The sequence below is a fragment of the Staurois parvus genome, unplaced genomic scaffold, assembly GCF_062004578.1.
Source record: "Staurois parvus isolate SC_StPar_1 unplaced genomic scaffold, SC_StPar_1.0 ptg000604l, whole genome shotgun sequence".
Taxonomy (NCBI): Eukaryota; Metazoa; Chordata; class Amphibia; order Anura; family Ranidae; genus Staurois; species Staurois parvus.
Window position 1 is genome coordinate 7,351,955 of NW_028318400.1, and position 16,287 is coordinate 7,368,241.

At 40.0% G+C, this 16,287-nt stretch overlaps 1 protein-coding gene across 1 annotated transcript in view; it reads left to right on the forward strand.

Annotated features, from left to right (window-relative positions):
* The window catches only part of PCDH15 (protocadherin related 15), a gene marked incomplete at its 3' end in the record, with an annotated part of 1,039,494 nt that overhangs the window by 144,315 nt on the left and 878,892 nt on the right, over positions 1-16,287 (forward strand). Inside the window, exon 2 of the mRNA XM_089692803.1 lies at positions 5,337-5,442. Coding sequence (XP_089548929.1) covers positions 5,364-5,442 — 79 coding nt within the window. The remainder of the gene's footprint in view (positions 1-5,336; positions 5,443-16,287) is intronic.

Sequence of the window (16,287 nt, forward strand, 5' to 3'; positions counted from 1 at the left end):
AACTGCTGATGAGAAAAGGTATTTAGCAGTTTATATTTACTAAAATAATTGCATTTCCATGTTCTGTGTACTGTGGGAGACCAGATTATTATATTATTATTATTATACAGGATTTATATAGCGCCAACAGTTTGCTCAGCGCTTTACATTATAATGGGAGACAGTACACGAGACAGCACAGTAACAATACAATACACGAGGGGTTCGAGGGCCCTGCTCCTTTGAGCTTACAATCTAGGAGGGAGGGGAGAGTGGTACAGGAGGAAATCGCTGTGGGGGATGGAGTGGTAGGAAGAGTGGAGGAGATCGGCAATTAGGTGAGGGCGGGGTAGGCTTCTCTGAAGAGATGGGTTTTCAGGGTGCACCTAAAGGTGAGGAGGGTAGATGACAGTCTGATGGATTGGGGTAGTGAGTTCCAGAGGATGGGGAAGCCCTGGAGAAGTCCTGGAGATGGACATGGGAGGAGGAGACCAGGGAACTAGAGAGTAGGAGGTCTTGTGAGGAGCGGAGAGAGCGTTTTGGGTGGTAGATGGATATCAGGTCGGTGATGTAGTTTGGGGCAGTGTTATGAACAGCTTTGTACGTCAATGTTAGTAATTTGAATTTTGTGTTGGGTAATTGGAAGCCAGTGGAGGGATTGGCAGAGGGGGGTGGCAGATACAGAGCAGTTAGTAAGGTGGATGAGTCTGGCCGCAGAATTCAGGATAGACTGAAGCGGGGATAGCCTGTGTTGAGGTAGTCCGGTGAGGAAGTAATTATAGTAGTCAAGTCATGATATAATAAGGAAGTGAATGAGTTGCTTTGTAGTTTCTGGAGATGTTGCAGAGGTGGAGTCTGCATGAATTTGTCAGCGATTGGACCTGGGGCTGGAAAGAAAGATTGGAGTCTAGAATGACACCTAGTACTCTGGCTTGCGGGGTGGGGCTGATGGTGGCGTTGTTGGTCGTGATGGAGAGGTCGAGGGGGGGCGGGCTGGGGGGAAAAACTAGGAGCTCGGTTTTGGCAAGGTTTAATTTGAGGAAGTGGAGTGACATCCAGTCTGATATGTCGTTCAGAAGGCTAGTGATTTGGGTGGAGACTGAAGGGGTGAGGCGAGGGGTAGAGAGATAGATTTGAGTGTCGTTGGCATAGAGGTGGTAGTTGAAGCTGTGGGAGTGTATCAGTTGACCAAGGGAGGAAGTGTAGATGGAGAAGAGAAGGGGCCCGAGGACAGAACCTTGGGGGACCCCAACAGAGAGGGGGAGTGAGGGGGAGGTGGCAGCGTTATAGGTAACAATGAAGGAGCGTTGTGATAGATAGGAAGAGAGTCAGAAGAGAGTGGAGTCTCTGAGGCCAAAAGAGTATAGTTTTTTAGGAGGAGGGGGTGGACGACCGTGTCGAAAGCCACAGAGAGGTTGAGGAGTAGTAGCACTGAGTAGTGGCCATTGGCTTTGGTGGTTAGCAGATCGTTGGAGAGTTTGAGTAGGGTGATTTCGGTGGAGTGTAGGGGACAGAAGCCAGACTGTAGGGGATCAAGGAGGTTGTTGTCGGTGAGGTGGGAACTCAGGTGATTATAGGCTAAGCGCTCAAGGAGTTTGGATGTAAATGGCAGCAGGGAGATGGGTCTAAGGTTGTTTAGGTCGGTGGGATCCAACTAGGGTTTTTTAAGTATGGGAGTGATGTGCTCGTGCTTCAGAGGGGAGGGGAATGCGCCAGTAGAGAGGGAGAGATTAAAGATGTGAGTGAGGGAGCGTAGGATGGAGGAGGAGGGTGATCGTAGGAGTTGTGTGGGGACAGGGTCAAGTGGGTAGGTGGTAAGGCGAGCTTCAGAGAAGACCTTAGTGACCTCTTCAGTGGTAGCAGGGTCAAAGGAGTGGAATGTTGAGGGGGTTTTAGTGTGAGGAATGTTGGGCGGAGTGGAGGTCTGGACAGTGGCGAGGACGAAGGAGGGGAGTGTTGAGGGAGTTTTTGTGTGAAGGATGCTAGGTGGGGCGGAAGTCAGAGCAGTGGTGATGTCCCTATGAATTGCGTGGATCTTGCTTTGGAAGTGGTTAGCAATCTCGTGGGTGGTGAGTGAGGTACTGGGTGGAGGTGGGGGTGGAGAGAGTAGAGAGTTGAAAGTGGAGAAGAGCCAGCGAGGACTGGAGGATAGGGTATTGATGAGGGTTACAAAGTAGGCTTGCTTGGCAGCGTAGAAGAAGTGTAGGTGAGGAAGGCCGATTAGATTTGTATCGGGTGAACGCTTGTTGATTTTGCACCATAGTCACTCCAGCGCACAACTGCGTCGCTTGAAATTTTTGGTATGGTCATTCTGCCAGGGTTGAAGCGGTCAGGGTCTAATGCTTCATGTGGTTAGGCGTGCTAAGGAGTCAAGAGCGGCTGACAGCGAGCTGTTATAAGCAGTAGTGGCCAGGTCAGGTCAGGGCAGGACAGGGGAAGGATACTGTCGCAAAGTAGGTCAGCTGCAAAGTGGAAGGGGGCAGGGTTCAGGTTACGGAGGTTTCGGCTGGTGATGATTTGACGTTTGGAGGGGTAGGTGTTAGAGGACAAGGAGACGTGGGGTATTGGGGGATTGCTCAAGTGTCCCCCTCTGCAGCTTACCAGGCCATGTGCCCTCAACATTGGGATGGTGTCCCCATGCCGATGGGGACAAGGGTCTCTTTCTCTGGCCCAAGTGGTTTTGGGGGTCTGCAGGCAGGGGGGCTCATTAGCATCAGGGTACCCCTTTAAATAAGGGGGTACCCTGATGCTGCCCCCCTTGTGAATGAGTAAGGGATACTTGTACCCCTACCCATTCACTAAAGGGTTAAATTCACTAAACATTACAGAGACCAGCCTTTTGAAAAAATCCTTTAATTGAACAAAAAACAAAACCACAGTTTCTAACCTTTCAATTAAAATCATCATTGTAATCCATCGTCAATCATGGAGTCCAGCGTAGTCACAATGACACTAGCTCACCAAAATAAAACAAAACCTGTGGACTAGTCCGCACCCACCGAGCACTCGCTGCAATATGAAAAGTTTGACATTTGTCAGTCAGATGTCATATTGCAACATCCCCATGCCGAGGGCACGTGGCCAGGTAAGCCGCAGGGGGAAGAGCTTGATCACCCCCCTCCCCCCGTGCTCTGATCAAGGGTCTGGTAGGAATTTAGGGGGGCCCCATGCTTTCTTTTCCCCCCCTTAAAAGTCCTACCAGACCTAAAGAGCCTCATAGAGCTTTTAGGGGGAACCCCACAGATGTTTTTCCCCCATTTTTGGGTGGTGGGGTTCCCCTTAAAAGTCCTACCAGGCATTAAGGCCCTAATATGGCTTTTAGGGGGAACCCCACACAAAAAACAAAAACTGTGGGGTCCCTCCTAACCTTCCTACCAGACCTAAAGGGCCAGGTATGGATTAGGGGAGGGGGCCACACTGCTTATTATTTTTAATGTATTTTTGTTTTATTTTTATTTGTTTTTTAATTTTTTTTTTTCGAAGAGATTATTCTCCCCTCTGTCTTCAGCAGTGTCCAGCAACACACTGCATATGTCTGCAGTGTAAGTAGCCTTATACAGTATAGTGTGGGGCATGGACTTAGCTGTGAGCCATGATTGGCCAAAGTCACCATGACTTTTACCAATCGTGGCTCTCTCAGTGCATTGTGCTGTGATTGGCCAAAGCATTGCACCTGATCTGTGGTCAAGTGCATTGCTTTGGCCAATCATGGCTCTCACAATACACTGTGAGAGTGCAGTGCATTGTGTGGCACTCCACAGACCCCCCTTAATGTTTGTGTGTTCAGAGGACACACAAACAGCCAATGTTCGAGTCGAACATCAAGCCCAACACTAATGGCTTCTATGGAGTAGGGTTTGGAACCCAAGACAGTATAACCATACAGGTTATGATGAGATGAGGACTAAAGCAATCAAATAGCTATCACTTTAATCATTGCATAGCAAATCTTTCCTAAAACAGAAGTATTCACATGTCTCATTCCATCACATTTGCTAAAAGTAAGAGGATAATTCCTTATTTCATGGACAGTGGGCAGAGCCAAGCAAATTATTGCTTTATACACCTTGTTTGCCAGATACGTATTAAGAAATACTGATGTATAGTGCAAATACTGTATAGCCTACTATTATAGAGCCAATTATTCTAAACAGCATACATTTGTTTCAGGCTATTTGGCCTTCGTGCAATAAATGGAAATCATCGCTTGTATGCAGTAGGGTTTGTAACACAATGAGACAGTATACACTTCACATTTCAGAATGTTTACGGGTATTGTGTGTTGATCAGTCTTTTTGTTTTGGACTGATTTTCAATGGTTATGAATACCAGTTGTATTTACATACTAATATATGGCTTCACAATTTTATTTTACTGGACATGCATGCCCCATTGCAGAAGAGATGGTCCAATTTGCTGTGACCCTCTCTACCTGCAGCTTTGAATCTTCATTAACAGCTAAATAAATTGCCCAAGACTTTCTTCTGACAAATGATTTGTAACACAAAGAAATAGTTGAGATAAATGTGCAGATAACTGTATCTGTGAAAAACTAACTTTGAATGCCCCCCATCTGCCAATTGCTGATGCCTTTGCTAAGTAATAAATACTAAGAAGCAGGCAGGTAGTTTCACAATTTTATAGAAATTGGATCGAAAAAACATAGGTGTTAGTAAATGCAAGTTGGTCTCCCCAAAAAAGAAGCAAGTTATTTTAAAGGTCTAATTTTTGTCACTTACAGAGAGTAAAATACAATAACTGCCCATCCGTGATTAGTATATACAGTATGTCAGACTGCTGAATGTTCAGTGAAGATTACAATGAAATCAATAAACTGCTGATGATTATTTCCGGTTGTGTTTCCTTTGACAGAGAATTCCAGAAGTTGTTAAACCATTTTGATTTATATTTGCCCCCTGTATTATTGATTATGTTCAGTGTTTCAGTGCTAATTTCCTTTTGAGTTTCATCTGAGATTTCAAGCTGACATCTATATCTGAAAGCAGACAGGTTTGATTTTAAGATTGATGCTCTCTGTTGCTACTATAAAATTTTACAGTCAATTTTAGTACTTCTTCTTACTTAGTACTATCATCTTCTGAAGTGCTGACACATTTTACCTTTAAATAAAAAAATATATAAAAATAGGCAGTGTTTACAGTGTTATTCGTAAACTTCATATCCACGATAGCTGGAGGGCAATAAGTACAGTCACAGTAGATCAGAGCAGTTGCTTTGTTATTGTTAAAAGTGACTGATGGCGAACTGAACACGGTTCTCCACAACATGACTGCTATTGAATGATTGATACGTGATGTCACATCTTCACTTTTTGTTTTTTATTCCTCTCATTGCAGTTTTCCTTGAGTGGAGTTTGACGGAAAATGATACGAAAGCTCTGGAACTTGATGACTTTTGCAGTGATATTTGGACATTGCTTTAACCAGGCACAGAGTGATGGAGGTAAGTGAAAATTGGCCAATATCCTCATGCAATCAACTTTTCAGAACTTTATTTTCAGAGTCACTACTTATGTTTCTAATAAACTATTGGGCTACATTTATACCTCTGTATATGGTTCAGTGCACTGTTTTAGAAAAATCTAGGCTGTTTCATCTTTGGTGCAGTTTCCAGCTAAATGTGTAAAATGTGTCTAAAATATGATGCAACTGCGCTTAGTGTGTGAAAATCCAGAGGTATGAATTAGGAAATGTGAATTTGATAAATAAGGAGACTCCTAGCTGCAAATGCAAGTGCATTCAATGTTGTCAGTATAATATATACTTTAAACACTGTCAGGCAGTAGAGCAGAAATTGTAGCAGCATAGTCAATATGTGTACATTTAATACATCAGACAGTCAAAGGAACAACAAACTTTCAATGTTTAAATTATGGTGTTACATCTAATTAAATTGTACCAATGGCAAGTTGTATACTAAATGAGTTATGCTCTAGGGCAAGCAGCCATCCATAGGTTAATCCATACATAGAAGTCCAATTCAGGATTCACTAGACCATTTTCACAAATCATTAAAGAAGCCTTTAACAAAAATCAGCCTAATTTTCAGACGACAAGAGGAAAGTGTGTCCCTTGTCCCACATTGCTTGTTGAATGCAATAGATTTCAGTCACTGATATTTGGTGAAAAAAGTTTTTTTTCTCTAAAATTTCCTGAGCATTTTATCCACACATTTGACATACGTAGAAGATGTTATTACGAAGCAAAACGTTTATTGCAATGTTTACCTGACTAGATCAACATTAGAGTACAGTACGGTTCTAATATAAGCACAGCTGAAGGAGTAAACCAGTTATATGAGTTAGTGGATTTCTCTAAGCCCATAGTAATGCTTTCCTTACATAGACAGATCAGGCTACAAGATTGTGATGTAATCTAATGAAGATCCAGATACTCAAAACAGCATCTTATGGTCAAATCAAAATGATCTAATAATTAATTGCCTTAGTGGAACTTTGGGATCTTTCAAGGTGCAGTAGAAGAATGTTTACTATGTGAACAGACATACAATGCCATTGTAAAATCTGATCCATGCAATATTTGATAATTGCTATACAAGAATTCATCTGAAGAATTAGTTTTTTACTTACACATAGACATACTAAATAATCACCTGATCTGGACATTTTTACCTGAGGGTTGTATATAGATAGATAGATGTCACATGAGAAAAAAAAAGGTTAATTATCTTGCCCACAGATCACTGTAATAGTACTCACTTGGACATGTTGGGAAAAATGTGCAATGCTGAGAGTAAAGCAGCATTTTCTTTCCACTCAACCAGCAGGTTGCATGAAAAGAAAAAAATGACTTGATTCCCCTATTTATGGTACACATTCAGTGTGGATGGGGAGATCATTCCCACTGAGCTGTTGTATTTTGACAGCAGGAAGACTATCCTGCCATTAGAATACACTGATCAGCACCAGTAGCTAAAGCTGGAGGTGTTGATCAAGTGGGTAAAATCCAGCAGTCTGGTTGTACAGAAGATGTTTGGTAGATCAAAGAGTCTGACTATACATGGATCAAAATTAATCTGGTCCCTGAGGAACCAGACAAAGTTTTCCCCAGGTATGTCTTAAGGTTTATCAGCTAGTGTTTGCAGCTCATTAAGCTACTGGGAAAAGCTGATAACTGCTATATATGAAAACAAAATCTCTACAATATATGATTCAGTTTTGAGAAAAACTAACATCTAAACATAAAAATTAGAATGAGAAACATTAAGAGAGAAACCCTAAATATAGCAAAAATTCTTCTTCTTGAGGCCAGCACCGGTGGGAGCAATTGTAATGATTAGGTAAGTAACCAATGCCTTCAAATGATAATGGTTCACTTTCAAAGGCCATTAGACACCAGCATAGCCGTGGAAGCACAGAGAAAATACTTTCATTCCTCATAGACAAACAAAGGATATTGATCCACTTTGTGTGCATAAAACGTCTTTGCAAAATCAGATATGCAGGAAATAATTCAGGCTTGAGTACTGCACAGATCTGGAAAAAATACACAAAGAACACCAAGATTAAGAATACACATGCCTTTTGAACTTAGACAGTCTTAGCTTAGCCACAATTTCAGATTTAAATGTTTTTGTGTGATTCCTTTGTTTTACATATAGTGAATCTACCCAACCTTACATGAATCCGTGTGCCACTTCTATCCTTATAGCCATTTACTAAATACATGGCTATTTATACCAAATTAAATTAAATGAATTCAAATATAGGTGCCCTGATGGTGTGCTGATGTTGTGTGTGTGTCACTATAGTGTTACTTTGAACATGATTTCTTGGTTGACTGAGAAGAAAGTCCAGTAACACTAGGGTAGAAAAAAAAGTGTTCTTTTATTTAGCACAAGATTGGGGATACATATGATCAGTTTGCTTGTCTAAAAAAATCGATGAAAGGCAATGTATTATTCTTATGCCTTTATACACAGGTCCGTGGTCAGCAAAGGGCAGGAGGCTGATGAGAACCAGGCTTCTTTTAATTAACCTTATTTGTGACTTTGCAATTTAATTAAAAAATTAGATGTGCAGTACTGATGAGGGAGACATACTAATTAAGAGCACACTTAATTAAAAGTGCAGCTTGCAGAAGCCCATGAATAAAGTCAGCTGATAGGAGAGCTTGTGACTGCACTCTTTACCATAAGAGTCATTTTGGCAATTTACATTTTAGTTTGACAATCTGGTTGTTGAAAGATATGGTTTATAGGTAGCTTTATCCTTCTATTTTCTCCCCATTTTCCATACTTTAGTAGCTTGCAGCACAATTAATTAAAAGTGGTCATTATATTAACTATGCGTCTTCTCATTTCATCCTTGCTGTCAGCAAAGGGATGAATCAACTTGCTCTTGAGTCTTTTCATTTACTTTGAGCCAGAAATGGGAGCTCTGTCATGCCCTGCCTTTCACAGGCATTGATTTTAAGGGCATACTGTTAATCAAACGTTGGCACTGAGTTATTGGTAGGAAGAAAGAGCATTTACTTTTCTATAAATATCAAACAGGAGCAATAATGGAAGTTTGGTTAGTCATTTTGATAAAATCTGGTGGAGGCTTGCAGTGCTTTTCTAGTACAGGTAAAACAGTTTCCACATATATGGAAAGAATTGGACTGTATTACCTAAATTCATTTTATAGGACACACATATTAAAAGCTTGTTGCATGTAAAAATGAAGGATTAGTACATATAAATCTGGTTTGCTGAGCTCTGACCAGACAAACAGCCCATACTCATAGCTCTTTCCAGCAGCATCTTGGGATAAGCAGAACATAAATACATCTTTCAGAAAAACAACAGAGCTCTCTGGTGGATGCAAATGTTAGCACTAAATAACACTTTTTTTTTTTTAAAGCTGATGGCATCTCAGACGCAGCATGTAATGTTCAAGATGCATTTAGTACTGTGTCAGTGAGCATTAACATTTGTATTCACCAGAGAGATCTTTCCAGACACATTTGTCGAAGTGGTAATCAGTGACTTCAGCTACAGCAGTTCTCAGTTTTTAGCATTTCTAGAGAATTATACTAGTAAAATAAGACATAGCAAATATGATTTTCTATGGGAAATTCCATTTTTTCATTTTGTTCATGGAAACCTGTTAATAAAATAATGAAAGGGCAACTCTTCTTTTGCTGAAAAAAAAAATCAACTTCTGGTAAGTTAGGTTCATTGTAAAGGTTTTAACAAATCCTATGGCAGTCTTACCTGCTGCTGTTTATATTAAAACATGTGGATTCTAATCCCTTCATGTATCTTGCTATATGGAACCACTGCCTGATCAACTGATCGATTTGCATGTTATAATAATAGAAAAGAAGTAAGCCAATAACCTGAACAGAAAATTACATTCCTGTTTGATTTCTGTGCACAAACAGCGCACATATTGGGCTTGATTTACTAAAGGCAAATAGGCTGGGGACTGCAAGTGCAGTTGCTCTAGAACTGAGGGGAACATGCAAGGAACATAAAGAAAACAGCATTTTTGCTTGCACATGATTGGATGATAAAAATTAGCAGAGCGTCCCCTCATTTCAGAGTTTCTCCTTGGATCTAGAGCAATTGCACTTGCAATGTACATTATTTGCCTTTAATAAATCAACCCCAATGCCTCTTGACAAAATTTCACGTTATTTTTCACCATTTTAGAAAATGGCAACAGATTGAATTACTAAGATAATTTTTTTTTTTGGTTGGCTTATTCAGGAATAGAGAGGCACACAATCTATAAAATCATATGAATGTTTGTGTTTATTTTATGTCAAATTTCAATAAAAGTTATAATCAAGAAAAAAGGGAAGGGAGAAAAGAAAGGGGGGAAAAGGGAAGGAAATACTACAGTAATCTTTATTAATATTTTACAAAAATAGTTTGTAGTAAAGATTAGTATATATATATGTATGTGTGTGTGTACTTATGATCATCATATTAAATATGTAGCTGTTTTTCTTCATGAACAGGTTCAAACTAGATAAAGAAAAATTTCACAGTATTGATAAATGTGTTAAGTCGTCTCCCTCTTTGTCAAAGTAGCCCACTGCCTCCAGAGACTGCCATACAATGTAGTAAAAAATATATTGTAGTGTCCACAGATTTAACCAAATAGCTGGACGTTATGCATGATACTGTCAGATACTGCTGTCTGCCAATTGCACTGTATAGTGACTCCCACCACTCCCTCCCACTATAAGGGGAAAAGCGGAATTTGACCTGAACCTTGGAGAAATGCACTCATGAAACAGACAGAAAGTAAGGAATTTCTTTTCAAACTTCCTGTTCTGTCTCATGCCTATCATGCAGGACGTGGAGTGAAATCCCCTAAAAAGAAACACAGTAATCAGAAGCTGAGTGGGATCTTTCTTCAAATTATCCAAAACTGAAAAAAAAACAAGTTTTGATTGAGCTGAGGTTTAGGAATAAATTTAAGCCTAAAATCCTAACACTGACGTACAAAGCTGTCCACCATACTGCCCCGAACTACATCACTGACCTAATATCCAAGAACCGCCCAGCACGCACACTCCGCTCCTCACAAGACTTCCTTCTCTCTAGTTCCCTGGTCTCCTCCTCCCATGCCCGCCTCCAGGACTTCTCCAGGGTGTCACCCATCCTCTGGAACTCCCTGCCCCAACCCATCAGATTATCACCTACTCTCCTCTCCTTTAGGCGCACCCTGAAAACCCATCTCTTCAGGGAAGCCTACCTCATCCCCTGCTAACTTGCTGACCTCCTCCACTCTTCCTACCACTCCATCCCCCACAGCTATCTCCTCCTGTACCACTGCCCCATCCCTTCTAGATTGTAAGCTCGAAAGAGCAGGGCCCTCGATCCACTCATGTTTTGCATTGTATTGGTATTGTTCTGTCACATGTTCTGTCCCCTTTGTAATGTACAGCGCTGAGTGAACTATTGGCGCTTTATAAATACTGTATAATAATAATAATAATAATAATAATAAGCCCATTTGGATATGGGCTTAAATTTGCCTTACCTGTTGATGACAATTCAAATTTTGGATTTTCACTCACTTTCTGTCTTAGACAATGGTAGCAAGGAAAAAATGGATTAAACCCCTGTTTAATCCCTTTTTTCCTTACTACTATTGTCCAAGACAGAAAGTGAGTAAAAATCCAAAATTTTAATAGTCATCAACAGATAAGGCAAAAACCTCTAATGGGGACACCTGTTCCTATGACAATGCTTTAAGGTGGGAATTCTCTTTACCTTAGAGAGAATTCTTCTTATGCCGTTCTGTCTGCAGCAGAGGAAATAGAGGAATCTTCCCAGAGGGACAGCAGAACATACAGCAAAAAAAAAAAATAAAAATAGCTTGATATGAATTTAACACTTCCCTACTGTACCTAAAATGAAACAAATGATGTAGCTTTACAGAAACATTAAAGTCCTCAACTTTGTAGAAATTGGCCAGGGCACAACAGTATAGTTTGAGTGTCTTTTTTAATAGCACACTGCATTGTTTTAAAAGTATAATAAAATGTCAAATGCAAAAAACACTTTAAAACCACAACTCCACATTTCCTGAACCGGCTTTCACCCCTGTGTTTTCAATTGTTCCCAAAAGGTTCAAAATACAGTATAGTCTTCATGTATGTGTTTGGTAGAAATTGGCTAAAGTCAGGACAATACAGGTAGTTTATTAGGCAGCAAATAGAAAGAGCTGTGCTCTGCAGGCCAGCTTCAGACAACATTATTGTGGAAATAGTAGAAAGATACAAGGTAGTTTTTACCTTGCAACAAATACTGAATGTGTGATCTGAGAGTGAATAGTCACAACTATTTTTCATTGGCTAGACAGTATTCAAGCAGCTTGGTTAGGCTGCAATATAAATAGGAGAGGCAATGAAAATGTTAGCTTTCCCCTACCTTTACAAAAACCTGAACATAAGAAGGATTTTACAGCTGTGTTTGTCTCTGTTGGAGATTTCCCTTTGTTTCCTTTTTTGGATAACATTGTTGTCTGTGGGCTATGAAGTAAGTGAAATTTCCCCAGAGGGCAACACATGACAATAAATGCCCAACAGATGTTTAACTCTTTAATTGCAGCAAAATCATTTGTTCTATTCAACTAAAATACTAAAGGTGACAAAGGCATGTATTTGTAAATCAGAGGTCTATTTTTTAGTGTGTTTGGCATTATGTCTTACTATACACAGTATTCTTAAACAAATCTTTTTTTTCTGATTTTGTTGCAGAGTCTCTTATGTAGAGATCCTACCAGTAACAGCACTTCTTGTTCGAGGCTGACATCGCTAAGCCACTGCCTTACAATTTGTAGCAGTATTGTCAGTTTGCCACATTCACTCCTTCTTTTAGTCATTGATCTACCTATCAGGTCTCTCAGATAGGCAGCCCAATAGCCAACTGCATAATAACAGACTGACAGTGCTGCTGATAACTGGTAGGCAGTGACTTGCCAGCCTACAACAGGAAGTGCTGGTGTTGTCAGGATGTCCAGGTAAGAAACTTTGCAACAGATTCCCAGAAAAACAATTTGACTAGGAAAACTGTATATTGTGAGACAGACATGATTCCAAACATACTTACAGGAACCCTGCCCTAAACTGGGGCTCCCCTAATTAAATTTATTGTGTTTTTCAGCTAGGCTGTAGCCAACTTCAGTATTTTTTGCATTTCTGTAGGCTCTACTGATTTTGAGGTATGAATATTTACCTGACCCAACCAATTCCTGAGGTCCATGTTTAGAATTATTCCTTGGGAAATTGATAAATACTTGGGGCATTATTCCAAATTGTTCTGTCTCCACCTCCTGGAATTCTGCCTGGAAAGGATGTCTGCATAGAGTGTCTCTACTTGGGTCCTGCCTTGGCCGGGGGCATGGGCTGGAGGCTGGAGCTTAAGCTGTCTGTTGAAGAGTATATCTGGAGGGAGCTTAGCTAAAAAGATGCCTACCTGGAAGGAGCATGTGTAAGGAATTTTCTTGTTAAAGAGTTTCAAAGATTATTTGGGTAGACAGCAAAGCTGGACAATGGAAAAATAATTATTTGCCCACAGATAAAGGTATATTTGACTGATATCAGAGGGACAATAGCCAAATTGGTTACAGAGAGTTCCACAGTAACTTATGAAAAACTGTGACTGCTCTTACAGGGTAAAACAAAATCTCTTACTGCTCTCACAGGGCCAGCAAATACCAGGATCTGCTGCTATTTCAAAATAATAGTCCTAAATGTGTCTTTTTTTTGGTTCAGTGTCCTTCACCCCTAAACACTCTTTTCTAGAATTGATTTCAGCAATAAAAGATAAAAAGACTAAAGTGACTTATGTCCAACTTATTTTTCTCCCAACCATACATCCAAAACCAGACCCTGAGATGGAAAAAAAAGCCTGCCAAAATACTTAGGGGAGCATTCTGTCTTCCCCAAAAGGAAGAGTGCTATATACTGAAAATAAATTAAAGGTTTAATATTAGTTTGGAAAACATCTCTAGTTTCCAGAGACAGTCCCTTAGTTAAGGAGGCTGTCTCGAACAAAACTTGTTCCCACTTGTGTTTCTGGTTGTAGATTATGTCACGGCTTGATGCCCTAGTTCACAGCCCCTTTAAATTTAAGGAGCTTCTCAGCCCAGGTGACCCACCATCAAATATGCCAGTTTCCATCCTCATTGCCCCTTCCATTCTGCTTGTCTTCACCATCAGCTGCCCTTTCTGTGTTTCCTGTCACTGCAATTGATTATCCCCCTCTTTACAGCCTTTTTACACCCTCACCGCCCCTTCTGTACTGCTTGTTTTCACCCTCACTACCCCTTCTGTACCCACCATCAACTGCTTGCCTCTGTACAGCCTGTTTCTATCCTCACTGCTTCTACTGTACTTCCTGTCTCCCCCATCAGCTGCTCACCTCTGTACTACTTTTCCCCTCCATCAACTGCCCACCCTTTATAATGTTTGTTTCTCACTCCCACTGATGCCTACACAACAGAAGTGTTTTCTCCTACTGACACCACTGACACAATGGCATTTTTTCCACTTACATACACTGAATTCTATCTCATGGTCATGGTGTCCTAGGTCTATCTCATGCTGCCACACTGTTTTGACTTTTTACCTGGAAAGCCAGGCAGATTTCCCTTATGGGTATTGTTATCCTTTACATATTGAATAAATTGGGGGCATGATTTTGTGGGTGTGGTTAAAAGCGAAAACGTTCAGTAGGTTGGTCCTAGATTTTTTTGTGTGTTGTAATTCTTTCTAAAATAACAGGTTACTCCAGGTTTATAGGAGCTTAAATTCTATAAAATATTTAAGTGGAAATATTAAGACTTTATAAAAGTTGTTATTAATTGTCAAAGTGTATCGATACAATACAGTTGATTTTTCTACATTATTTGGATCTGGTCTAGAATGTTAGACAGCTATCATAATTTCCTTTAGTGTTCTCTACTATGAGAGAACACAGTAGCATATATTCTGTCTGCTAGTTTACCTTTCTAAGAAAATGGTGTACATTGCCTAACATATGTTTTCATGTAGTTATCTCATGACACCTCTAAAGAGTTTTGTTTACCAAACATCCAATTCCTTTGGGATTGGCTAATGAGGCTATGCAAAAGGTATAGTCTTCCAGTTTATGCCATTGTTGTTACTTTTTGAAGGTCAGGTGTGCAATCTAGGGACACCAAGCATGTTTAGATCAGATTTCCAGATGCTATTTGTAGAAGAATTGATGATCTTCCCAGTAATTTGATCACCTCTAAATATTGGTTGCCCAGTGTTCTACAGACTCCTAGCCACTCATCTGTGAAAATTCAAGCTGGCCATTCTTTACTTGCCATCTAAGTCTTGGTCTAATTACGTACACCTCTAGACCCCGATCAGTACGTTATTAAATTCTCTGCTATGCTTCCCCGAGGTGGAAAGAAGTTGCAGTTTTACTCAGATGCCATCTAGAAGAATGCTTTAGCTGACATTAGTCAAATAAAAAAAAGTCAGATTGAAATTTTCTGTCTTGAGCACATTGACAATGTTTCTTGGATGATGCTAAAAGTTTACTGAATTATTTTATTTAATGTGTTACAGCTTCCTGAACTTTCTTAAAATTTTGATTGCAGTGGAATATAATTTTATTCAGGAAATAGTATTTTTAAAGTACTGACTGTGACTACTTTGCTCTGTGGTAAGCTCCCTCATATGTTTCAGGCATGTTTGAAGCAGAACGTGCATTTGGGCTAAACTACACTTGCAATTCTAATCTTGTACGACTGAGCAATTTAATTATTTGCTGGTGTAAGACTTGTGATATCAGATATATTCTGTAAAGCTGAGAGCAATTGTGTTAACTATAGCATCCAGTCAGCACAAGCATTGCTGTGTCATGTCAACATTTCTTCTGTAAGGAGCCCCTGTTCTTCATCTTTTGAAATTGCTGTTTAAAATGCATGGTTTTGGTGCCAGACAGGCTGGTCTAAGTATTTCAAAAACTGCTGATCTACTGAGATTTTCATGCACAACCTTCTCTAGGGTTTAGAGAGAATGGTCCGAAAAAGAGAAAATATCCAGTGAGTTGGCAGTTGTGTGGACGAAATTGCCTTGTTGATGTCAGAGGTCAGACAGACTGGTTCAAGATGATAGAAAGGCAACAATAACCCATGTGAGTTAGGACCAAAATCTCTGAGGAATGTTTTCAACACCTTATTGAGTCTATGCCATGAATAATTAAGGCAGTTCTGAAGGCAAAAGGGGGTCCAACCCCATACTAGAAAGCTGTACATAATAAAGTGGTCGGGGAGTGTAGATTGTGCACTTTGCAGGTGCAGTTGCACTAGTTTTCCCTATGTAAAAAATACCCAATCAGATACAAGGAAAAAAAGATGCATTTTTTCTTGCACATAATTGGATGATGGAAATCAGCAGAGCTTTACCACATTTACTAAGCTCTGGGGAATATTAGTGCAACTGCACTTGCAAAGTACACAATTTATTTTCCTTTAGTAAATCCACCGCACTGTGTCAAGACATATAACTACTATGTGTCTGTGATGTGTTGGGTTGTATTTTATGTGTGCATGGGTGTTAACATTTATGTGTGATATGGTAGACATATTTGTGTATGCTGCTTTTATCTATGTTTGCTTAATTTTATGCTTAACTTAGACAGGCTGGATTGATGTGAATTGAGTTTGTTTCTAAGATACTTATCAAGGTCCCCCTCTTTGGAAAATATGTACATCCAAAAAATCAAAATGTTGGCAACAAGGTGAAGTAAAAAAATTCTTCTTGATTGTATGTAAGGAGTAAAATA